The sequence below is a fragment of the Lutjanus erythropterus genome, chromosome 1 (assembly GCF_056507025.1).
Source record: "Lutjanus erythropterus isolate fLutEry1 chromosome 1, fLutEry1.hap2, whole genome shotgun sequence".
NCBI lineage: Eukaryota > Metazoa > Chordata > Actinopteri > Lutjaniformes > Lutjanidae > Lutjanus > Lutjanus erythropterus.
In genome coordinates, this window is record NC_139317.1 from 5760240 (window position 1) to 5787074 (window position 26835).

General features: G+C 40.6%; 1 protein-coding gene across 2 annotated transcripts in view; it reads left to right on the top strand.

The window, feature by feature from the left end:
* The window catches only part of mpped2a (metallophosphoesterase domain containing 2a), a 91397-nt gene that overhangs the window by 41710 nt on the left and 22852 nt on the right, over positions 1-26835 (top strand). For both annotated transcript variants that reach the window (XM_084730835.1, XM_084730921.1), the window contains exon 4: positions 3727-3952. In XM_084730835.1, coding sequence (XP_084586961.1) covers positions 3727-3952 — 226 coding nt within the window. The remainder of the gene's footprint in view (positions 1-3726; positions 3953-26835) is intronic.

A 26835-nucleotide genomic window follows, 5' to 3' on the forward strand; every position in this document is an offset into this window, starting at 1 on the left:
AAAGTAGTTGTTGCAGCCCTTCAGACACAAGGCAATTCAAAGTGCAAGGAAGATCATCAAGCAGAAACCGAGTAACTTCAGGCATTTTTGCTTCATTATTAGACCTCTGAACTTTCAACTAAATTCAACTCATTATAATCAAACACCCAGATGTTGTTACATCTGCAAATCACCAAATCCAGATGATCAGCTGCTTGGACAGTAAACTTAAACCTTAAAAAATAAAAGGGAAGCAGAATCAGGAGCCTCTGCTACATGAAGCCAGTGGCTTAAAAGAATGAGATTTGTATAAATTTATATATTCTATCTGAATACAATACAGATAACGTGGATTACAAAGTCTATTAACTCATAATTAGGAGCTGCCAAAGCATTGAATGCTACCCAGCACTGCACATTCATCCTAAGGAGGTCAGACGGCGTCAGCATGTACGTCACCACACTGCAGATTTGTTGGACAACGGACAATAGAGACAACACAAGAAAAACAAACTTACTGGTTGACCAGTATTGTTGGCTTGCAACCTATTTGGTATGTCCCCTGGACAAATGAGTGAGACGGGGCTTCAGTGTTTTGTGGCAAAGACCATGTGTTTTTTGGTCAAACAGTTCCCTGGTAAATGACCACTGCAAACCCAAGTTTTCTCTGGAAGTCTGGCTGGGATGTTATATCTTTTTTCCAAATAAACTGCACCAATATCCCTTGGATTTTACAGTCCTTTGGTAAAACATAAGGTCTCAGCATTTCTCCATTTGCAACTTTGCAACCGAAAAAACAGAACACATCTTTGGCATAGTTGTGTTCTGTTTGCCAAAGTTTTGAAAATAGTGAAATTTTGCCTGCAAAATACACATTCATACCAAAACCTGGCTTCTTCTCTGATACCCCTTGTTTCACCATAGCAAATATGGAAAGTCAAACCCCACAAGTTGACCTGAATTTCTTACATATGTGACGTATTAAACCCTTGTTTTTGAGACTGTCATTGGTAGACTGCAGGTCCAGGGTGGAAATGCTCAGCCATGGCTTTGACTTTTTATTTAATGTATATGTCTTGTAGCATAAAATACCACATGGACATGTTATGGACATGTTGACAAGGTTAAAAACTTGATTTTCATTAGAACAGGATCTTTAAGGTTTCCTTTATCTGTTGCGAGTGGTGATTTTTTGATTGCAATCGATCCAGCATCAATGCTTTCACTCTGTAAAACCGCGTTTAGTTCATTAAACAAAAAATACTTCATGCAAATATGCCTGGACGATGCCGTATATCAATAATATATCAATATCGTCAGTGTTTTTCACTGACTAGATTAATTGAGAAAATAATCAGAATATTAATCAATAATGAAAATGATAGTTCCAGCCCCATTATAAATTATATTGCCTGGGTTGGGGCTGCTGTAACAGGGGGCAGGGCTGCTGCGGCACCCTTCACCAGCACCCTTTCTTCCCGTGGCTATGGTTCAGTTAACGCTGCACATAAATTATCCTACAGAACAGGCTAAAAAAGACAGAAAGGAAAGAAGACAGGAACAAAATCAACAGGAAGCCTAAAAAAAAACAGAATCCAGGAGAGGAAAAGGGAGAAATATAGAGAGAGAATGGAAGGGTGATGAAGGCCAGACCCTTTCGTTGAGTGCTCAATCGGCTGGAATAAAGTAGTAAGTCAGTTTCTTGATGGCGAAGGGGAACCGGGACAAATCACCTCGACAGAGGCGAGCGAAAAGGGCACAGCAGAAGTTGAAAGATGAGGGGATGAGAATTGTAATAGATGTTCTTCTCTATTTAGTTCAGGTTCATGCTTCTCCCAGCTGCCCGCGTCTGCAGAGATGGACGGTGGTCTGCTAGGGTCAAGCAGAGCCGTGAGCTGTGGCTGTAACCTCTCTGACTGTCTGAATTGAGGGTATTTTTCCCCTCCACTTATCTGAGTTTTCTTTCCAGTCCTGATCTGTGCTCAGGGTTAGGTATACAGGGAGCTACTGAGGGAGCGTATGCTTCATGTACAGAATATGAGGACACCCTGCTGTTTCTGTAGAAATACACTGACCGGGTGAAAAGTACAACCCCTCTGTGATTTTATAAAGTCCTGGTCTATCAGAGCTGCACGATATGGAGAAAATAGACTCTGTGTGAAGAATTGGTTCAGTGTTGAGAATTATTTTATAGATTTTAATGAGATCAAAATTCCAGTGCACACTCGTAATATTCTGTACTGATTTGCTGACAACATAGCAGTAAAATATGTATAAGTATAGATTTAGAAATAGCCTTTTATCAAATGCCAAACTTGTATTCATTTGGTTATGCAACATTTTTGCAACAGCTTGAATGTTTCAGGAATGCTGAATCACTGCTGAGTTAAGTATTGATCTGAATCTTTGTTTGATCTTTTTTTTTTTATTACAAGTAAAACAGTGTAACTTTTCTCTGTAGAAATGGACCTGATTAAGGCTGCAATTAATGATTTTAATTATTGATGAATCTGCTGATTATTTTTATTATTAATGGAGTAATCATTGCTCTATAAATGTCTTAAGATTGCTTATTTTATCCAACTAACTGTCCAAAACCCAAAGATTCTTCATTTACTGTAATGAATGGCAAAGAAAAGCAACAAATCTTCACAATTATGAAGCTCAAACCAGCAAATGTTTGACATTTTTGCTTGATAAATGACTGAAACGATTAATCAGTTTTCAAAATAGTTGGCAGCTGACTTTCTTTTGATGGACTAATTGGTTAATCAGCTAATTGTTGCAACTCTAGTCTTGATTGATTTCATTTTACAATATTAAAAATGCAACACATTATGCAGACACACAATACTAAAACCCTCTGACGAATTTTCGCAAAAACCAATCAGATGATAATTATGGATCAAACGCTGACCTGGCTTGTTACCATTTTCCACCTCTGATATGAGAAACTTTTATAGATTGCAGCTACAGGAGAAACACAGCTTACTAGTCGGTGCCTACTTTGATTTGTGCAACTTTGATCCTGCAGATGTAATGCAGTTTACCAAAATTTACCTCCAATGTAAGAACTTTGAGTAGACTGAGAGTTTTATGTATTACATAATGTTCTCAGCAGCTGATGACCTCTGAAAACCTCAGTTTTAGAAGGAAATTGTCGACATTTTTTAAAAAAAAATTGTTATATTGAGCATCCTGGTAGGCCTGACTCAAACCATGGAACCACATTGTCTTCTTCCTGCCTTCAATTCTGCAACACCAGCATGCTGTTTAAAATCTCACACTGGGGTTGCTTTTTATTGTTGTTTGGTTCAGAAAACAAAACTAATGCCGCATGGAAGCAAGCCTTTGTTGCAACAGTATTGCATGATCTCTTTGTAAAAAGGGCTATTGTAACTTGCCTGCTTTCCTCCTTGAAGCCTCAAAATGTTTATAGCCTGGTTTTCTTGGCCAAGAACCTTTAAGTACAGTAGTTGGCTGAGTCTCCAAACTGGACTGCGTGCTAGGTTTCATATTTTATTTTTTATTCTAAAGCTGGAACTTTACATTCTGTTTTTATGTTCAGCTGCATTTAAGCTGATCCTTTTTGTTAAGTGTTATAAAGTAAGACAGGAAAAGAGACTTTTTTTGTTGTTGTTGTTACAGCTTTAAAGTTTAAGTCCAGCACTTTGCTATATCATTTGTTATGTCAGATGTGTTACTGCAGCTCATCACCCTCTCCCTGGTTGCCCTCGTCTCTTCTAGGTGGCCTCCCGTACGAGTTTAAGGTGGTGATCGCCGGGAACCACGAGCTGACCTTCGATAAGGACTTTATGGCCGAGCTGGTCAAGCAGGATTACTACCGATTCCCCTCGGTGTCCAAACTCAAACCAGAGGACTTTGACAATGTCCAGTCGCTCCTCACAAACTGTGTGTACCTGCAGGACTCGGACGTCACCATAAAGGGATTCCGGATATATGGAGCGCCATGGTAAGAGCACCAACCGTTTCCTTTCTTTTATCCTCCATCCAAAACTGCCCTCACCACTTTGTGTTGTTCATAACCGCTGAGTCACATTTCTGTCTTGTAATGTTGTGGATCCCTGAGGTGAAGGTGTGCCTTCCCCTCTATCAGTGTCTGGCTGTTTTCCAGCTCCCCTCCCTGCAGTAACCCTGTACTTGCTGTACTCTCTCAGTGAGGGGCCTCTCCTCCATGCAGGGTGCTATTCCCAGCTCGCACATTCCTTTATGAGCTCAGGACCTTCGCCTGCTCCCCAGGCTTACGTTACACCTGTGTTTTGACACAAGGTTAAGTGATACGCGTGTTACCGGGACTCTCTGTCAATAGGCTCTCAGGTGTGGAAAGAAAGCAGGGAAGAGAGGGCGTGTTTGGTCAAGGAATGGTGTAAGCAGCATGTGTTCGACATTCAGAGGCAGGTGGGGATGTTGTTAAAGTGAGAGGTGTTTGTGCAGAGAAAGTATTTATTGTTGTGATGGAAGGAAACTCCTGAGAGCACTGCTGCATTCGTGGATGTGTAAGTTCACAATGTTAGAAATGAACACCTGTGTTCATGAATTTGGAGTTCATCCAAATCAACATGTACACATATATCATCCACCCTGCACCCACTCAAACATATTATTTTCTCTGATTTAGAGATCTGCACCTTTAACAGTCCCTGTGTATTGCCTTTTAAATGAAGTCAAACAGTGCAAGCTTTCCAGGTGATTTCTTTATTGTGTTTCTGTATTGTGTATGAGTGTTTTCTTGCTCCATCAGGCACTTGCACGAATGGCGAAAACTGAGCTTCACCTTGAAGTAGGGATGTGCACGATTAGTCAACTACACGATTAAATGTTGCTTCATGCACAATGTCATGCACATTCACCATAGACGCGGACATTAACCTGCATTGAGAGCAGCAGCTGCTGCTGGTGGCGCACATTTCACCAGCATTTAAAATACAATTTGGCGATTGTAGACTGTGATTAATGGCTTCAAATGGCTCTCAGTACACACAGCCATTTTTTGACAGTATTCAACATTATCCATTATTAAATGGTGCTCTATTGACTATTGACTACGCCGTGATACCGTAGTAAAGCCCTCAGTTTGCTTGACCAGAAGGCAACATAATGAGTTGCATCAAAACTTTGAAAGAACAGATAAAAGAACCAATAACGTCAACAGACTGCACACAAACAGCTCTGGTTTTAATTTGTTTGTAACAATTTACTACAGTCAGGCGACAGTGGTTATATGGTGATACTTGAGAAAAGGTTTTGTGTGGTTTTTTGTTTTCTATTTATTATTTCAGTTTTGCACATTAGTGCAGTACAGAGTACATTAATAGCTGCCATGCAGTTGTCATACCAGTGTTTTACCCCTGTGTTCAAAGCACAGTATATAGTGAATTAAAAATGCATCCATAACTTTTTGTATAGTTTTATATTGCAATGATGATGTATGGTCATAAAATCCCATTGCACACCTGCACCTGCCTCATAACTCAGCACGCTGTTTGAGAACCGCTGCTTTGTTCTCATCTGTGATCCCTCTCTTTGCTTCAGTCACCTTTGCCTGATAGTCCAGTTGAAAGAAATCCCTGCAGTTCAGTGTGAACTGCTGCTGTCGTCTTGCAGTGTTTGAACAGTCTTGCAGCCTGACCTCGGCTCACCAGCTGCGTGTTTTGTTGTGCGACGGCCGAGGCTGGAACTTCCTCCGTCCTGCTGCGACTCCCTCTGCTCTCTCTGCGCAGTGGTTCTCACAAGTCTGCTCTGGACTTAAAATAACTATTTAGGTCACACCTTCATCCTTTGGCGGCTATAATTAGCAGGTTTGCAGCCTGGCTTCAGAAGTGGCGGAGGACGATGGTGGGGGCAGATCCCAGCATTCCTCAGACATCACAGCAGCAGGAAGTAGAGATTACCCTCTCTTTTTCCCTCCATCCTTCCTCGTTTCCATCCCTCTGTTTGAAAGAGGAAGGATGCTGCCCCCCTCTCCCTGGTGGGTGTTTAGTGTGAGGGCTGGTAAGTGTCTGTTGTGACAGCTGGGGGTCTCGTGAGAGGCAGAGTGGACAGCTTGGCGCCCCCCTACCCCCGCCCCTCCCCGGCTTCCTCACCTCCTTCACACCCATATGCCACCGTGGCCCGAGGTCTGGCCTGCTTGTCCAGTGTGAGGTCTCACTTAGCCCTGCAGTGACCCCTCACTTCATCAACAGCTCACCAGCTCGCCGCCTGGGTGGCCGAGCTCCTCTGAGTCCTCAGCGATCTGCTGCTGCAGGCCGGGACACGGCGGCATCACTCAGGAAATGTAGCGTGTAACTGCCACCTGATAAACGCTGCCGTAGCTGCAGTGCTCTGCTCTGCTGCTGCTGATTTAAAAGCACAATGAAATGACATGTTAGATTTTCAACCTGCTGACCAGTTCAGCTTTCAGCATTCAGAAAATGGTGAAAAATGTCTATCCTAGTTTTTCACTTGATTTATTTATTTAAAATAGGGACATTATTTAGAGTATTTCCAGTCATGATGTGTACATGAAAGTACCAACCAATAGTCATTTTTGTTTTTTACCTCAATTGCCACACTTATAAAGGCTTTTTGAACGGTTATGTCCCACCTCCAGCCAGCTCAAATCAATGTCAACGACAGAAACAAAATATCGTTAAAAGGCTGTTTCCTTGTTTCTTTTCATCTTAACAAGAAATCAGCTTTGCTTGTTTCTGCTCTAAAAAAAAATGGACTTCTGCGCTTTGAATCCATCAGCAACTCAGCATGTAAGATGGAAAAACAGATTGCTCCCATTTCGAATGAGAACACATTTCAGTTACAGTATGTCCAGATGCAACACAAACAAACTACAGTACTTAAGTTATCACCAGCACAATCAAACACACAACTTTAATATTGTCTTCACAGCTTTTCCTCCTGTGTTTCATAAAATCCACCAAAATAATTATTTGGTTTTGCAAAACACATTAACTACGTGATCAATTTGTCAGATTTCTACCACAAGAGCAGGCAGGACTCTGAAGTTTTCTCCAGAAAACCATGCAGAAGCAGCAGGTTACAGCAGTTTATACACAATAATTACACATAATTACACTGCAGGTTTTCATCTGTACAAGATGGAAGGAAACATTCTGCTCGATTGACTGATTAGAAACATTACACTCTTCTTTCCATGGCTGCTCCCACCATTGCCGTTATTTTTTTTTTTTTTTATCATCCGCCATTTAAATGTCTGTTTTAAAGGTCTTATGGATAAAAATGACATGCTGCTGCAGTGCCTTTCAAACATAATGCATTTTATAATTATCTGTAGCAGGTTGTCAGTCCAGCATGTGGCCATTTACCGCGGGAAGATTTGGATATAACACAGAGGAAGAGTTCATTCAGGACAATATGTTTCTGCTAAAAGTATTCTGGACGCATCCATGACTGCTGCTGTCTTCACTTTAGGTCTGAAGGAGCACACGAAACATGCTTTGACATCATATCAGTAAAGATCTTCTCTTTCCCACGCTGATGGTTTCAACTCTGTATCCTTAAAAACTGAGGAAGTAAAGCCTGTTCTGAACTCGACTCTTCGGGGATCGAGGTGGATTTGAACAAGGCCAAGCTCTCTCACACACAAAGCTTTTTGGTTACTTAAATATGTGTCTACATTGAAATTGCGCAAGAAGTTTCCTCGGCTAATTAATCTCACTAGAGTACCTGGAAAAACTACATATCTAAAAGAAAAACTTCAGTGTTGAGGGGGAAATTTCCCCAGCTGTTGGAAATCTGAGCGCCGGCTGAACTGTGGGTTTGTTGCTGGAGATTAATGTATTCAGAGATGAGACTTAAGGATGAGAATTAAAATTCCTTATGGCGAGCTCAGACCATAGACTATATCAAACATGGACGTAGTCTCTTTGACGTCACCTATAGGGTTCTGAGGAGCCATTGTGAAGCTCAGTGTGGTGGCTGCTTAACTCCCGGCAAATCCAAAAATCGGCAAAGATGGGGGAAGGGTGGAGTTTAGGCAGGACGCATAAAGTGACTCCTTGTGGCCAGCCACCTGTGACAGCACCTAGGCCTTAATATAATTTAAACAGGCGAGTACAACCCCTAAAGTTGTAACTGTGTGTATTTCTGTTGTAAGGCAGGTTTCTATACTGAATAGATACTGTACTGAGAAGCCAGGTGCAGCCACTAAGGGGTGGGGGTTTTGGAGATCGTGTGGAGAGGGCGGAGACTATTCGCATATTCATGAATCCTTGAATACTAAATACAGGCAAGGTGTAGAGCTCAATGTAAGCCATTTTAACAAGGTATTTGTACTTATTTTGCAAAAAACACAAAAGACAATTTATTACTTCTTGCAGAGCATTTTATCTTTATCTGATTGGAGGTGGACTTTAAAGTCTGTGTAAAGACAAAATAATGAATATGTTGTCTGAGTTCGTCACGCCACAGAAACATGCTTAACAGAATCGCCAAGTATGTAAAATGGTTGTCTGGTTTTTTTAGTTTTCTGACAATAAACTGAATATCTTTGGGTGTGTTTGGACAAAAGACATTTTTGGATGTCCTCTTTTCACTATTTTCTGACATTTTATGCATGAAACAATTGCTGGATTAATTGAGAAAATTGACAATGATTGATTGATAATAAAAACTCTGACAGAGTGATCATTGTAACAGACAGAAATATCATATCGTCTGAGGAACGTACTCCTGGAATTAAATTACTTGGTTTCTATTATTGTTGCTCTACTTTTCTTTATGTCAGTGGTTGGTTACACATTACAGTTTTTCTTACCTTCATCACATCATTTCAGTTAAGTCATGAGGTTACATTAATGAAAACGAAAGTTACTCTTTTCATTTCTTGGGTCTAATTTGCTGCAGATTTGGATGGAAGGATATGTAATTTAAGTTTTTCTCATTCTATAGTTTGAACTATTTCCACTTGAATTAAGACGCTGGAATAACACGAGTCTGCTCTCATTCAAATACATGAAAACTGCAAAATTCAGCCACAGAAACATGAACGTCTTGAATATGAAAACATCCTTGAGCTTTCGTTATCAGAATAAATAGGTGATGTGAATCATTCGCAGCAGGGTGAATTTAAGGTTTTCTAGGTCTGCAGCTAAAGATTTTCATCATCAATAGAGCTGCTTATTATTTGAATGAATCGTCTTTGAAATCACAACTCTCCAAGGTGACGTCTCCTTGTTGCTTGTTTTGTCTAACCCACAGAAATTCAGTTATATAAAGTACAGATATTTTTGCGTGAAAAATAACTTTGATTATTCCTCAATCATCATAATAGTTGCTTATTATTTTGTCAATAGACTGATTGTTTCAGCTCCACAGTTTTTGTTTCTGTATGATCTTTATGACCTGAAGGACAAAGTGTTAGTGAGAGATGTTCATTTCATCCTGTTTTGAAGCTCATTTTCTCAGGACCTTTCTTCATTGAACAAATCATTTTATGAGACATTTTTAATACGTCATCTCGCTCCTGATCCTTTGTTCTAAACATTTCGAGTAAAACTCTGCTCTGACTCCGTTCACTCCTGCTTGGAGTGAAAGCAGTGTACCATGAAAGACACACAACACACACTGTTTAATGACAGATGCTTAACGGACCGAATACCTAAACCCCCTGTTCTCATACTCACACACTCCTACACACACACACATACACACACACACACACACACACACACACACACACACACGCTGTAGAAAGATGAGCAGGCTTCTGCACCGTGTCAATCAAACCTCTTTAAGATGAGCTGAAGGTCTCCTGGAGCTGGACAGTTTTAGATTTTATTCACATCGTTAACCCTTTCTGCACCAAGCAACACGATTTGGGGAAAAGTTAAACTCTTGACTCCTTTTCTCTGAACTTTGTCTCCAGTTTAATGTATTTATTAATCTTCTTTTTAATCTTCTGTCTTTAATCTACTGCTTTAATGCAGGATATGAATTTCTGTTTTTTGCCCTTTGTAAATGGTAAAAAGTCGAGTGCATCAGTAGTCCCACAGCTTTTGCTTTAGTTTTAACACTTAGACAATGAGGTGACGCAGTTTATTAGGATGCTAAGATTTATTTGTGCTCGGGCTGCACAGTTAATCAGAAGTGCGGCAGCCAAGTGTAATGTCCAAATCACAGAACGTTGCAATTTTTTGATAAAGGTAAATATGTGATGAAACAGCATTATGATAAAGTACTGTAGCCCTGCAGAGATGTCCTGGCCTTTTTTACAGTAAAAATGAATATTGTGATGCAAAGATAATTATTTCCACTAATCGCTATAAACTGCAATCGCAATTTCAGTTAAAATAATAACAATATGACTCTTTTTTTTACCATATTACGCTGCCCTAATTTTCACCATCGTGTCCTGTTTTCTGAAGGCTTATTTATGCTCTACATGTACTCTGAGTTAATTTCGTCCGTACTTCTGCATGTTTTCTGAAAGTTTACAGATACAGACGAAAAGGAGCAGGTAGTTGTGGGGGCACACGACTACCTGACACGAACACAGGACAAAGAAGTTTTAAAAATCATAGAGTACTGTAAATGAAATTTGTTGTCAGAAAATTTATGTAGCCTATTTACTGGCACACAGACCACCTCCCTCTACAACACTGCCTCTGGTATTCTGTTACAACCTCCTTCAGCGTCACCATGTTTGCTGTCGTCAAAAATCTTTTTTTTCCGGGTTGATTCTGAGCTGCGCCATCTAGTGGATGTTTTTCTTAAGGTCCATGGCAACGTAAAGGAAGCATAGAAATATGTTTGCAGTGACGGTTATAACGTTTAAAACGTATATATCTGTTTTTGTACAAAAAGGGAACTTAAATGAGCCTTAACTGTGCAAACCATCCCTCTTTTATGGTACAGTTTATACTCTGACAGAGGAGAGTTAAATAAATGTGGATCCCCCTGATTCTCTCTCTGTATTTTATTATTTTGCACTAGTCTATTTGATGTTAAGTGTACCACTGTAATGTCAAAAAAGCTTGGTTTTAGTAACTAGTGTTTGGAAATTAGCCTAGCTAACCTTCAGTGTGTTACTGTAGAGATATGCATGCATTTGTTTCTTTGTGCTTTATTTTAGAAACTTGAGAGACTCTTTCCATTCTGCAGGCAGCTTAGATCCAACTGATGACTCTGTTCTTGGACCAGAGCTTTGTGGTGGTCAGTTTTCCTACAAACCAGTTTCAGGGGTCTCATCCCCAAACCTAATTTATGTGCAGTCGTTTCACACAAGTATCGGTTAGCTTGGTCATGATTTTATAGACAGAAGTTTGAATCAGAAATCATGCAAATAATCATCAGTTGCAGCACACACACTCACACACACTCAGCTCAGCTTCAAGTAGGAGGAGTGACGGCAGGCCGGGCACAGATATGTGAGGAATCCTGCTGGTTTTACCGACTCTGATAAGCTCTGCTGACTGATTCAGACCAGAGGACTACGAGCAGGGCAGAGAGAGGGTGTCTGTGTGTGTGTGTGTGTGTGTGTGTGTGTGTGTGTGTGTGTGTGTGTGTGTGTGTGTGTGTGTGTGTCTGTGTGTGTGTCTGTGTGTCTGTGTGTGTGTGTGTGGTAGAGAGAGAGAGACAAAGGGGGGGGGGTCTCTCTCTGTAGGGATTAACCTGTTTTGTGATTCTGGACTTGACCACAACTTAACTCCCTGGTCGAAGGTCAAACTGTTGCTGCTCCCTCTGCTGCCTCCTCCCTGATCCTCCCAGCCTATCCCTCCTCTCCTCTCTCCCCCTCTTCTTCATTCACTGGGGAGTCTCTCCCCTCTCCTCCCTTCTTCTCCCTTTTTCCTCCTCCTCTTTCCTCTGCTCTCCTATACCATTGACGCAATACTTTTTTCCCTTTTCTCCCTTGTCCCCTTTCTTCTCCTCATCTCTCTTCTCTCTCTGTTTCTTCGTCCTCCTTCATCTCCCTCCTTTTCATTCCTCTCCATCCTCCCATCCTCTCTTCTTCTCTTCTCATTTTCTTCGCTCTCCTCTCCTTGTTTTTTAGGAGTGTTTACTTTGCTCCCTGTTAACGAATGAAATGGCAATCAATGTTTGGTTGGCTTATTCGATAGCAAATCAGTCTGCTGGCTTACGTGTGTGTGCCTGTGTGTGTGCCTGTGTGTGTGTGTGTGTGTGTGCGCGCCTCCCAGAGGCAGCAGATTAAATCTGACTGCCCTCATTTGACTCTCTGAAGCTCACCTCAGGGGAAACCTGGAGGGCCAAATGCAGATTTGTCATTTGCAGATTTTAGTTTTATTCATGTATTCATTTTTCACTGTAAAGGTCAGCCGTGTGTGTGTGCCTCTGTGTGTGTGTATGTGTGTGTGTGTGTGTGTGTGTGTGTGTGTGCCTGTGTGTGTGTGTGACAGAGAGAGAGAGGGAGCAGTACACAGTGGTGATGTTTGAATATCGGCATGTTTAGCCTCACTTGTTTTCATTACAAGCGGGGCAGAGATCAGCGAGGTTTGTTTTCTTCTAGACTCCTTTTTTCCCTCCTCTCCTCGTCTCTCTGTCCACATTAAATGGCCAAAAGTATGTGGACAGCCCTTTCTATCCAGGGCTGTCTTCCAGTTAAGGAAAATCTTACTGCTAAATCATACAGTTATATTTGAGACAGTAGTGTGCTTCATTTTGGGGGAGATCCTTTCAACATGATAATGCTCCCGTGCAGCCGGCTCCATAGAGAAATGGTTTTCCCAGTTTCCAGAGGCCCGACCTCAGGCTCATCCAACACTTGTGGGATGAACTGGAACGAGCCTCATCATCCAGCACCAGTGTTGGACTTCATTCGGGTTCGTCAGTATGATAAAAAAAAAATTCCACTCAGCCACTGTAAGCCCAGCAACCAGCGATTACAGATATTAGAGCTGCAATAATTAACTGATTAATTGATTATTAAATTTATTGCCAACTATTTTGATAATCTTTAATTGGTTTGAGAATTCCTAAAGAAAAAAAAGGTCAAATTCTTAGATATTTTCTGGCTTCTTTACTCCTTTGTGACACTAAACTGAGTATCTTTGGGTTACGCAGCTCTATGAGCAGATTGAGCAGAGCAGGAAATCAACGGCAAAGAAAATCCGGTCAAATTTTAAAATAAAGGACCCCCTGTGAAGACTCGCTATCATATAAACAGACAAAGAAGGAAGCTACTTAACTAAATAACATACTTGTCAATGGTAGAAGCACAAATCAGCAAAATCTGAGCAGGTCATAATCGTTTTTCGCAGGCAGATCATTAAATTATCAAAATAAAATGACAAAAATGACTCTCAAAAAACAATCACTGAAAGCTGATATATTTGTCCAATCGCCCAAACCTAAACCACATTAATGCTGTTGAGTCTGAATGTGAGAAAATCACCTGCAGCAGCTGAAACCAGAAGACTGGAGGTCGTTAGCAGCAGATTCAGTCTCACATGGGTGTGATGTTTGGGCGTCCACATACTTTTGGCCATGTAGTGTATGGCAGTAAAACAAACCTGTTACCTCCCTCCGTCTCTCTGTCTCTCATACTTTCTCTCTCAGGAAGTGGCCTTTTGTTGAATGAACATCCTGATGCTGTAAAATAAGGACCACCCCTGACCCTACACACACACACACACACACACACACACACACACACACACACACACACACACACACACGGTGGTTTACTCTCCCTTCTGGAAAAAAGCTCTTTTGAAAGAATGACTGAAGGCGACTGGTTGCAATATTCTTTTAATTAAACTGTTTATTAAAATCTGTGCTATAGATGTGTAAACACTCTGATCTCTCATCTGACAATAACAAGTCAGGTCCTCATTAGAGACGACGGAGCAGAACTGCAGAACAAAATGAGACGGAAACAAAATAACGAGAGACCACAAAGAAACAAACTTTTTTTAAAATGTCTAAACTTTATTTGTACCTTTTTGATGTGTTGTAGTCTTTCAGTCTGTTCAGCGGTGTGAAGGAAAGTTTGTGTGAACTGACTTCTTGTCCAACTTTATTAGTCTATTTTCTTCCACGTTTAAAAAAAGGCCAAAGTCATCCAGATCTTACCTCGACACAGGTACAGGTGTTTTATTTGCGAAAATCATAACAGCAGCATCTCTATTAACAGGATCCAGTTTTTACCTAGTTTTTAAAAAGCACACGAAAAAAGGAATGCATTTTACCATTTACAGTTGTCAAAAACAAAATATTTTGTGGTCAAACTCTGACACAGAGAAGGATTTAGGTCATATTTACCTTTTTAGAATGTATTTATATGCAAGAACTGACAGGAATATCTCAATTAAAAAAACAAGAAAATATCCATGATGAATGAATCCTTTGCTCTTCCTCTATACTGAGCCTGAAAATGCCCGAGAATATCTTTCTATTCAATGTGCTTCACTTCACTCACCTGAAGCTCTCTTCACTTTATCTTGACTTTACTTTATCTTATACTACTTACAAATACCTTCATATTGCAGAGCGGCACGGTGGTGAAGTGGTTTGCACTGTCGCCTCACAGGAAGAAGGTTCTGAGTTTGCATGCTGGGGAGAGTTTGTGGCTGGGGCGGGACCTTTCTGTGCAGAGTTTGCATGTTCTCCTCGTATCCGTGTGGGTTCTCTCCGGCTTCCTCCCACAGTCCAAAGACATGCAGCATGATAGGTAAATTCAAGACTCTAAATTGCCAGTAGGTGTGGATGTGAGTGTGAGTGGTTGTTTGTCTCTGTGTGTCAGCCCAGAGATGAATTGGCGACTTGTCCAGGGTGTACTCCGCCTCTTGCCCGCTGGCAGCTGGGATACACTCCAGCCCCCCCCCCCCCCCACACACAGGATAAGCGGTTATGGATGATGGACAGATATGATATAATATCAATATATTGCCCAGCCCTAGTGCATCCAGAAATTGGTCCCAAAGGCAGAATATGCATCATTTTCCTTTAAAAAAAAAAAAAAACACGCTTTCATTTAGCAGTTATGACCCACAAGAAGTGTGTGGTGACAGCTGTTCGTGCAGAGACCTTCTCCTTTGTCTGCATTTGTCATTATTTTGCATCTGTATTTGACGTCCTGGGAACGAGACTCAGCAATAAACTATCTTTCTGGTGTGTTTAAGAACAGCTCGGATAAATCAGACTGACTCAAATATCAAAAGTTTTAAATGGAAAAATAGTTTAATAACATTTTCTATACAATTGTGTGCTTCTTTCCAGAGCTTAATATATTTGGGAGGCTCTATATTACACGAGTGAAAGTGACTAGAGGCATTTTTAACTCGATGTTGTTTTCATTTGTCTCTGTCGCTGAGGTCTGACATTTGTGTCGGCTGCTTTTAGCTTAATCACCCCTAAGTCACCTCTTCGCCGGCGCCAGCCTCTGTCAGTTTGTGTTGGCTGTCTGCCCACCACACACACTCACTCTCTCTCTCTCTCTCTCTCACACACACACACACACACACACACACATACAGACACACACACTATTCTCTCTGTCAGAGTGTGAGCACATGGCAGCAGTACCTCCGATGAGGTAATGGGCCCTGACAAATGTCCGTCACCAAGAAGTCAAGGGCTTCATGGTCGCTCTGCCCTCGTTTCGTTCGCTGTGCAGAGAGTTCGTTTGGTGAAACTTTCTGTAACTCTGAAATGTCACGTTATGGTCGAAACCATTTAGTGATGAAAAGAGGGAGTTCTTTCTTTCTTCTTTCAATTTATTCATTCACTGCCCTGATTTTTCTGATTTGTTTTACTCATTAAAAAAGTTAATGATATTGGATGCATAATTGTGTTGTTATTGGAAGTCAGCAACTTCCTGAATTATCTTTCCTTTGTGACTTTTTATAAAGTTTTTCTATCTGTTAGTTGGTGTTTTACAATATTACAGTGTTGTTTATTTTTGTCCAGAAAATGTGAAATAAACTGAAATGAATGATGACTGAAACAATTCATTGCACGATGAAAAAGAAAAATAATCTGCAATTATTTTGGCAAAGGATTGTTCATAATTTTTTGGATGATAATGTCAAATATTACATTCTCTTTCTCTCTGTTTAAACACATTTATACATTTTCTATGACTGTCTGTTTTTTTGTACAATATTGAAAAGTTTATTTTTGTCCAGAAAATGTGAATTTGACTGAAATGAATGATGACTGAAAGAATTCATTAGTGGATGAAAGGAAAATTAATCTGCAATTATTTTGACAACCAATTACTCATCATTTTTTTAGACAAAAATGCCAAATATTCCCTCGTTCCAGGCTCTTAAATATGAGTATTTTCTACTTTTGTTTGTTGTGTGATAGTAAACTGAAAGTCCTTGCTGATGGTCTGTTAAAAACAAGTAATTTAAATACATTAATGACAGCTCTGGGAAATCATAATGGGCTTTTTCGCTATTTTCTGACATTTTATAAACAAAACAATCACTTGATTAATAGATTATCATTACGTGCAGCCCCAAATGGGCATGAAACAGGCAAATAAACAGTGATAAGATGCAGATTTGTAACTGAATCAATATTTTTGTTTATCCCTCGTGGAGGTTTACACGTTGGAAGTTTTGCCACTTTTGTGCTGAAGGAAACCTTTTCATAATGCGACCAAATAAACAAATAATAAGGTTGTTAAGCTACAACTAAAGAAGTTTTTCAGATTTCCTGACAAACTCTTTTTTCAGATGAAATGTTTCCATTTGACAGCAGTGTGACATTAATTACAGTAATATTTCAGAATTAATGAGATAATGATTTATTGATGTTAAAATGTGACACCTTTACTTAATGGAGCATAAAATGGAAAATCATCAGGCATCTGTGATCGGGGCCGGATTGAGGTGGACGATCCTGCTGTTTGTGTATTAGTCTTTGTGTTGCTGTTGTTGTTGTTGGCCCCGCCTGGTGCACCCATGGGTGCAGCTGCAGGTGGTCGTCAGGTTACAGATGCGGGGAGGTTCAGACTGTATGGAGCCTCCTGCAGCTGGTGATGAAGGCTGGGGGGAGGAGGAGGAGGAGAAGGGGAGGGGGTGCTGGCGGTGTGCTCTTGCAGGCTGTCCAGGTCTGCAGCTGTAGTTTATGTGTGTTTTCTGTGTGTGTGTGTGTGTGTGTGTGTGTGTGTGTGTGTGTGTGTGTGTAAAGTTTCCCCAGTGTGTGTCAGAGGAGTGAATGAGAGGGTTAAGTGATGGATTTGTCATCGCGCCCTCGCTCTCTGCAGTATGACGGCTCACAGCGTTCCCTGCTAAATTACTCACCCTGCACACACACAGACACACACAGGCATATGCACACAAATAACACACACGCATGCTTCTCAAATGGCCCTTATGCAACAAAAAATATGAAACGCAGTCAAAATTCAAAAGTGCAACATACTGGAAACCTGCAAACACACACTGCACGTTGTCATCACGAGTGTGTGTTAATGCAGACGGACTAAATGTTTCATATCTCCCTGACGCCCTCGTGGTGCACCCCGCCACCCCCACCCCAAGGTGAGCCCCCAATATGTCAGAGGGAGAGTGATGGGTCCTCGCCGTCGTTTAATAAAGCTCTCCTCCGTGGCCCCGTGTGCATCAGTCACCGGCCGGGCAGCCAGAGGTCTGCCACACGACGGCCAGCAGCTCCATCAAACACTCTGGGGCCTGGAAAAAAAAAAAAGGCTGACACAGCCAAAATCCTGTGCGGGAGTCAGGCCACAAATTCACTGCAGAGAAAAAGGAAAATGATCCAGTTTAATAAATCATTTAGTGTGGTTTTTGTTTGGGGATTTTTTTTGCGGGAGGGAACATAAAGTTTTTCTTCAGTTAAGTTTTTGTGATGCAGGTGATTTGATTTAACAGGACTTCAAACAGCTTCTCAAAAGTGTTGAATCATCAGCACCCAGTTGGGAGACTTAGGCTCGGTTGCACCAACAAGGATTATTTTTAATATTAATTATCATCATCAACAACAATCTAAACAAAAAACAACACAATTTATACAGAATTCTTGCATTTCATATTTGTTATTATTACTTCTTCTTATATTTCCCATATATTTCTATTTTTATTTTCATATATCGCTTTTATAAATTGTACAAAAAGCCAAATATTTACTTCTTATGTATATATTTTGTTTTTGTTATATTATATCTTTTATATGTTGTAGTAAAATGTATATAGTTTAACATATTTCTTATCTGCCATTTCTTGTAATTGTTCTGTGCTTATATAATTTTCTGTTCTTGGATGAGAGCATCTGAAAGTGTCCGTGCATCTGTATTTTTTGTTTATTTTAATTTGGGTAAGCCATGCCGATTCATTTTCTTTTGAACTTTTTATTTGTTCATTTTTCAGTTTTATACAGCAAAACAACATTAATGAAAAAGAAAAGAAACATAAATACAGAGTGGGACACTACTGTCTTTATGTCTTGATTTATTCTTGTATCAGCAGAGAACTTGACTCATCTTGTGTCTTGTTTGCAGTCCATTTAGTCCAGAGTTTTTCTTGGATCCTTAAATAAATTGGATTTACGGAACAGAAGTTATTGTTTTTAATTGCGCAAAAGAGCTCTCTTTAATTTTAAATCTGAAATAATATGAAACCTAGTTTTGCTGTGCTCCAGTTAGAACCAAATTTATATTAAATTAGTTTAATCTTTGATGGTACAACCCGGTCTTGTATTTGCAAAATTTTCAGTCTAATTTCATTTCCAAAACACTTTCTTCTACAAGAAAAGAAAAATAAATCTTCCAGCAGAGAAAAACATGTTTTTTTTCCCTTTTGCTTTGTTCCATTTCATCTTCAGTCATTTTTTTTTTCTCATTGCAAATCAAGGCTCTTTGAGAATCGTGTTGACATTTTCTTGACACGTTTGGTGGATCCAATAAAACAAAGATTAGTCACATAGTTTGGTATTGATTTTGAAACTCTAGATGTCAGGATTTTGGACTGTCTTGATTGTTGGGTTGTTTTTGTTTTTTGTTTTTTTGGACTGGAAGTGTGCAGTCATTTGTCTTTTTATTGCTGCATCATTTATATTAGAATTTCTCCAAAAAAGTAAAAGAAATGAAAAGACAAAATTCTCCTTTGAGGGTAATTTGACCTCCTGCTCTCCTCATCTGTCAGTATTATCAAAGGATAATGAATAATTTTCAGACTCTAATATGTTTATGTCAGCAACTCGGTCTCCTGTGTGGTTTCCCACCTTCAGTGTGATGTAAGATTGAGCGCTCTGTGTATAAAAGTAATAATGTGAGATAATGGAGAGAGACAGCTGTGTTTCAGCCTGGCGGTGTTTTTGTGCTCTCTCATTGCGCAGCAGACTGTTAGTGCTGCTCTGAGGTCAGCTCGGTGTTTGTCCCTGACGGTGTGGACAGACTGTGCTTACAGTACACACGGAGCCTCCGGCTGGAACGTGTAATTGTTGCTGTTGGTTTGCATGTCCGTGCTTGTGTGTGTGCATGCATTTTTGAGAGCTCGGTCGACTCTGTCTGAGATGTCAATGGCCTCGTCTCTTTGATGTGGACACAGACAGACATGCAGCACCGTCTCTCTTCCTCTCCAACCTGTGTGACCAAACCTATGGAAACTAATGGATGTGAAATGTGCATGAAAAAAAGGCCCCTATAACACAATGTTTTCAAGGCACTGAATTGTTACTCTTTGTCTGCATGTTGTGACGTCAGTGTGCAGAACTGGCAGCTCCACGAGTCGCCTGGCTCTTATCATCTAATGTGGTTTCCATCTTTTATGTGCAAGCCCTAGATTTTCTTCACAAGTGTGAAGAACACACATCCATCTGTGGCGGCGAGACACTTAACGCCAGGCTAAAAGGAAATGCATCTAATCTTCTGCTAAATTTGGTTCCAGTCGGAACAGAAACGTTTGTCAGTTTCCAAGTCCTCCAGGTCCCAGTTGATATTGACTGAGCTTTTTGTCTTTTTTTTCTGATCTTTCAAAGTAATAAATATGACAAATGGGGCTGAGTAGTTTACCTTTATGCTTGTTTTTGTTTTACCTCCATGTTTTTGGTACCAAATGGCAGGCACTGAAATGTAGCACTGAATGTTTGGCAGGGTTTCAACTAGCAATTGCTTTCATCATCAATTAATCTGTCAGTTATTTTCTGGATTGATTAGTTGTTTGGTCATGACAGAACATTGTGAAAAATGTTGTCACACCCCAAAGATATTCAGTTTACTGTCATAGAGACTTAAGAGACCAGAAAATTTTCAGATTTGAGAAGCTTAAGTCAGGGAATTTGACATTTTTTATAAAAAAAAAATCCACTCAATTTGACGAATTGATTATCAAAGTAGTTGCCAATTAATTTAGTAGTTGATTAATTACATGCACACCATGTCATAGTTGGACATTTTTGCTGATATTTTGAAAGTGCAAAAAAGGTTTTGCTGAAGAAAGTGTTACGATGTGTTTTCTAAAGTAGGTTATCGTTTCAATATCAGCAGCGCTTGTTAAGATACTCAGCCCTAATAACCACGACCTGTACGTGCTGTAACTTTAGCCTTTTCGCTCAGTTCAACTATTATAAAATAAAATTTTGTTTTTCATATTAAATTTAGTGTGTTTTCCAAGAGTGCAGGTTTCATCTCAACTCTGGGGGGAACTCTCCTCGGGAAATTTGGGCATCAGACACTTAATTTCCTGCATTCTGTTTAATTTTTTATGCACCAGTTTGTACCTTATCTGCTTCAATTTATAGTGGAATTTTTTTTTTATTCATGTGAAGGAAAACACTATAGCTGCAACATTTAATTGATTATCGATTGTTATTTTGTCAACTGTTTTGATACTCAATCATTTTGAATGATATTTTATGAAAAGATATTCTCTCTGATTTTAGTTCCTCAAATGTAAATATTTTTTGATTGTGGACAAAGCAAGACATTTGAGGACGTTGTCTTGGACTTTTTTCTCCATTTTCTGATATTTTAAGGACCAAACAACTAGTCCGTTAATTAATTGATTAATAATAATAATTGATTAATCAAGAACGGAAATAATCATTTGTTCCATCCCTAGAAAACACAACATTTGATGTCAACTGACATTTCAAAATGTAATGGACTATAATGCACTAAGGCTCTTAGGAAAGTGGTTCGCCAAAATAAAAGTCTCTGCTGCTTCCATGCTTTTATTGGCGGTGTTCTAAATATTGAAGGGCCCCGTTTCTGCCACCCCCCTTTAAATTTATGCCTTCAGTGTTTTCTGAATTTATGCTGATTCAAAAACTCTAGTAAGGAAGGGTGTTTCAAATAAACATAGTCTAAGCGTGACGTCTGATAAATTACATGGTAATTGTGTATTCAGTTTGTCAGTGTGTGTTTTTGTGTGTCCATATCAAATAAACCAGAAGAAGAGGAGCAGCAGCACAGTTTGTTAGGAGTATGATCATGTAACCAAATCAACTCCAGGAAACCAAAAGCACAACGTTTTCTGAGCAGCAGCAGCAGCAGGAGGAGGAGGAGGATGTTGACATATGACAGCAAACAGCTCCTTGTGTGCAGAAAGCCAAGCAGCACAGAATAAATCCTGAAAACACTGTAGATTTAGTTTCAGTGGCTGTGCTGTTGACTGGCCTCCTCTCTGCAGCCTGCAGTGTCTGACCTCCGAGGTCGACGTGCTGCTACAACTCTGACCCGCAAACAAGAGACCTCTGAGTCCATATGACCTCTGTTTACAAGCTCTGCTTCACTCGTACTTGACCAAATACATCAAGGGACCCTTCCACTGTGTGGTGGAGACCTTATTTTTTCCCCTCTATTTTTGCTTTTATTGTGAGCATGATAAATGGCTTTCTTCAGAGCAGTTGCTCCCTCTACCTCAGCGTCCTTGAAGACCTTTTTTCTCTTAACTGTATCTTCAGAAAAACACACCAAGGTCCGGTTCCACTTTGCTCTAAAAGGACGGACTTGCAAAGGTCAACAGCATGCTTTTATTCTGGTGAACAGATAGTATCATTCATATGAGAGGCACACAGGGAGCTTCACTTCTCCACCTACAGTATTTTCTCTTCCCGTGACATGTTTGGCCCTCCGATGATGGCCTTGCGCCTTCACAGCGGCGTCCCCGCTCTTTCATCGCGCTGAAAGGACCCGCTGAAGGAAGCGCAAATTTCCTATAGATGTTCTGCTGCCGCTGTTTGAAAGCCTTTTCTCTTCCTTCCCTCCCTCTTTCCTCCGTTTCTTTTCTGTCTCTATTCTTTCTCTCCCGTGTCATTGAGTGGATAAATGTGTGGAGGCGGGTGTTTTTGTTTTGTTTTTTTTTTCTTCTGAAGACAAAACTTGGGGGGAGAGGTGGAGGGAACTGGAGGAAGAGAGAAGGAGAGGAGAAGCAGGGAGTAGTGGGGTAGGAGGACAGGTTGAGGGAGGGGATGGGAAGGCTGGTGGTGGTGACTTTCCTTTCAGCCCGTTTCACAGTGCTTGGTTACCTGCTTGTGTCAGTGGTTGCTTGGCGACCTTTGACCCAGGGGCTGGCGGGCTTCAGTGGCAGCGTCAGCTTTAATTAGAGAGCCACACGACTGGATGCTCTGCAGAGCCTCTGATCCTCCACCGCAAACACTCAGGCCAGAGCAGGCAGAAGGGACGACAGATGCATGTAATGACAGACAAACACACACACACACACACACACTCAGAGGGGAGATCAGCTATTTCCCAAAGAGACGACCCAAAGAGAAGGGTCGGGTATGATTTCAGTTTTATCAATAATGGTTCTAATTCTACTTAAAATCTGGTTTGAAGTCTGTATCTTTTCAAAGAGACAAAAATATGTTAAACAAGAATTATTATTTTTCATAATCTATAAGGTATGTGTGATAAAATGGCAAAAAAAATGTCTTTATGCCATTTTTTCATCGACAGTAAATTGCAGAGACAGAAAACATTTTGGAGAAAAGGGAATGCATCAAGCCATCAGTGCCATCTAGGGCGGACACCTTGTGGTTGGTTGGTCGATTTGTTGGTCATTATGCTCTTATCCAACCAAACAGACCGACAGTCATTTGTTTTACATTAAGAAGGAGAGAAGTTCTTCTAACTAATTGACACCATGTAAAAAGTACCTGCACAAATTATGAAAGTTCATTGGCCCCCAGCCTCAGAGGACAGAACAGCCGAGTGGATAAAAACTTTATTTTTGATTGCAACTCATATGTGTATTTTATTTTGCCTGACTGCTTTCTTAACAAGGGCCCGCCGGTATCGTTTCAAGTATAAATACCAGCTGTGTGTGACCCGACTTGAAACTGTAAATAATGACGGTAGTCGGTTGGATGCAGGTAACTGTTTTTTCATGTTGCTTTTTGTGGAAGTTTATACTGCAGTGCAAGTTGTGTTAGCTTTGTTTATGCCCTGCATTGTTTGCATTTCTTTAAACCAATCACGAGCGTCTTGGGTGGAACCACGCCCAGGATGCAGCAACGGCGCTGCTGCAAATTAGTGTTTAGGGGGAACTTGATCTGGTGGAATATTTGTACGTCAGGAGGTGAGCTCCGGCATTAGAATGAATAAACTGCTGCAAAAGAAAAGGAAACAGCTGTTGGCTTGTTTACCTTTGTATCATCAGCGTCCCAGGCATTAATTCACCATTTTCAGCACATAGATTGCAGAGGTTGTTCTTGTTTCCTTGGGACTTTGAAAATCCAGATAGCGCGAAACAAGCAACCAATGGCAGCTTTATCCCAGCAGTGTGCATCTGGTGAGTCAGACTAATGTACTGGAGCTGGTGTGATCCTTGTCATTGTTGTGTGTGTAATGAGTGTGTGTGTTGTTGCTTATAAGTTCACTTGGTACCCTGAAGGTAACAAAAAAGCTAAAGAAATTGTCAAACTGCAGGGATTCATGTGCTTGACAGCCCATTGCTCTCAGTACACTGTGGCCAATGTAATTGATAACATGCAGTTCTTGTTTTTGGGTTTTTCCCGTCGACCAATCAATTAGTTGAAGAGTTGGTTGGCTGACTGCAGCCCGAATGCCGTCCAGTAGGACATGACTTGCTAACCAGCTGAAAGGCACAGTATGTCAGTGAGTCCATTCTCTAGATTTAAGACTTTACCTTCAGGTTTCGGTTCAGGTTTGGTTTTGGTTCTTTTTAAGAGAGCAAAAAAGAAACTTTGGTCCTACTGCCTAATTGGATAGGTGCTGAATCAGAAAAATCCATAAATCTGCTCACCAAGTAGCTGTCTTTAAAAGGATTTTAATTACTAGCAGGGTCCAGCATTAACACCTGCCAAGTGCCAAATGCAGCTGAATTTTTAATTTTGCATGTAAATTTCAGAAAGTTTAAACTTATTTTTCATAAAAGAAATATTTTTTTTGTTATTACAGAGAGAGTAAAATACCAAAATGTGCACATAAAAGATGGAAACCACATTGTCATCTACCCGACATTTGACTGGTGGCCTAAAAAGTTCATTTTGGACCCTGATTACCAGTGACATTTCAAGCACCGGATTCTTCCTCAGACCTCAGAAGAAGTCTGCTTGGTTTTGGTTCTCACCAGTTTTTTGTTAGCTGCGGACGACAGAAAGTAGCTTTGTATTATTAGGTAGCCCATTGCATTCATATTTTCTTTTGGTCAAGAGGACTGTTGGCGTCAGCAGTCAGCGTGTGAAACTCAAAACTTCTTTCTATAAAGAATAATTTTTGTTTTCCTCTGCGGTCCAACTGCCGTTGGTTTCCTCCAGCAGCTGTACAGTCGGCCTTCAAAGTGCGCTACATTTCCGAGAGGATTAATTAGATTAAACAGAGTGTTTGCTTGCTCCTTAAAGTGTTTGTGTTTTCTCCTGCAGGACTGTGTGGCAGTGTTTTCCCTTTTTTTTTTTTTCTAAAGAGAATAATCAGTCGCATTAAGGAATAATGAAGGGATTGGTGGGCGGTTGGAGCCTGTGGGACCGAGCTGCTGTTTGTGACTGCAACGTGAATCCATGCAGTGTTGATTTACAGTGTGTGTGCATGTTAAACGTGCCCCCCGCCTGGACTGCACATTAAATCTGCCCCCCGTCAGGGCTGCTGTGTTTGGCTTCTTTTGCCCCATGGCAGCGTGTTCATGTTTTTGATGTGTGCGATGGTTGAGATTGATGTTTTTTTCTGCTGAAACACCTGATGAGAGGCGAAGAAAAGAGGCTCAAATGGAGAAGTGGAGTATAAAGGTGTAAGACAGAGAAGGTTAATGATTTTTAAAGGAGCAACAATTACACGCCCAAAAATGAGTACTGCAGTCAAAATAGCTAGTTGGAGCCATAAACTGTATATTAAATAGCTTGAAATCCCATTTTAATATACAATCTATGGTTGAAGCATTTTGTTCCCCTTCGCCTGCTCCTCTCCAGGCTCAGGGAAGCTCAGGGAGGCTGCAAGAACGCTGCAGGAGAGCAAAATGAACACAAAATTATAATTTGACAATAACAAGTGAGGACGAGTCCTACATTGTAAGCTGATCAGCTGTTATAACTGTTAATTATCTGTCGATGGAAAGCTAAGCCTGTTATCCTGTAAACAAAAGCCCACTGCTCCAAAAATACACACTTGAGTTCAATCACTGCCTGCCTTCTGCCTGCCAGGCTCCATTAACATATTGTTCAATTTAACAGTTATTAACATCTACTCCTGCTAAAAGATTATTAATGAATTGCCAAAACAACCATTCAACCATTTGATATGTTTGTGTGTATCCTGCGCTCCTGCAGAGGTCCTGCAGCCTGCCTGTCTCTGCTGTGTTTGACGAGGAGGGGACGTGGGGAAACTACTCTCTTCAACCATTGATCATATATTATATAGGATGCATCTATGGTTTCAAATAGGTATTCGGACTGCTGGACTTATTTTTGGCTTGTGCAATGGATACATATTGCTCCTTTAACGTGAAACATGAAAACAATAATACAAGTTACGGATCAGAATAGAAATTTCAAAGGAGGACACATGCATGTTTCCTTCATTTCTGAAGACATATGGTCATTTTATGATTTATTACACTAAATTTATTCTTCTCCTTAAGAAAATAGTGACCAAAAAGGAAAAAAGAGAGCAATGTATCATAAACTCATTTCTTCATGTTACCCTATTAGCTTTTATAAATCCCTGCTCTTTTTTATTCTTGTCATTTCTATAATATCCTTGTAAAAGCCCTTAATTAGTTTTCACATTGTGTGTGCCTTTTGTCTATCATTTTGACCTCCAGCCTCTGTTAGCTTGCAGCACGGTGACTTTGGTGTGTTCACAGTGGAAGTAGAATTAACAGCCTTTAAGCCCGAGCAGGGATCAGCTTCCTCTTTGCCAGCATCGCCTACGAAGGTGAAACTGGCAAAACTGGCCTCACAGCAGCGGCTTTGTGCAGCGGCCACAGCTTTTACAGGTGGAAGAGCTACACCTTTAAAAACACAAACATTTCTTCCACATTAAAATATTTGTCCAGGCATTTGTTTAAAATGCTTTTTGGCTGTGTGTGGAGGGAAAAGGAGACAAGAAACCTGGGAGCACTGGTGCAATCCTTATAATTAAACCAGGAACAGATTGTTGTCAAGAAAATAGAGTGAGATGTGAGCGAGGCAGAATGAGCAAGGGATGAAAAGAAAGCCAGTGTTAGGAATACAGCGGGGGATTAAAGACAGTGAGCGAGTGTTACAGACCCCTGGCCAGTTTGCTGCTGTAATGAACATTAGGGCTGCGGCATAAATTTAATGACCTGTGAAACAAACAGCGTGGCTGAGACCAGTGCCTCTGAATGCTAAGTGGCTCTATTATTAATACCAGCTCAGAGATGCCACTGTGTAAACACACTGTAAGTCTCTTTCCCCTATGAGGCCCGTTAAACACACGGTGGCTGTGTGTTGGCGGTGCAAAGGCTCACCGCGGCT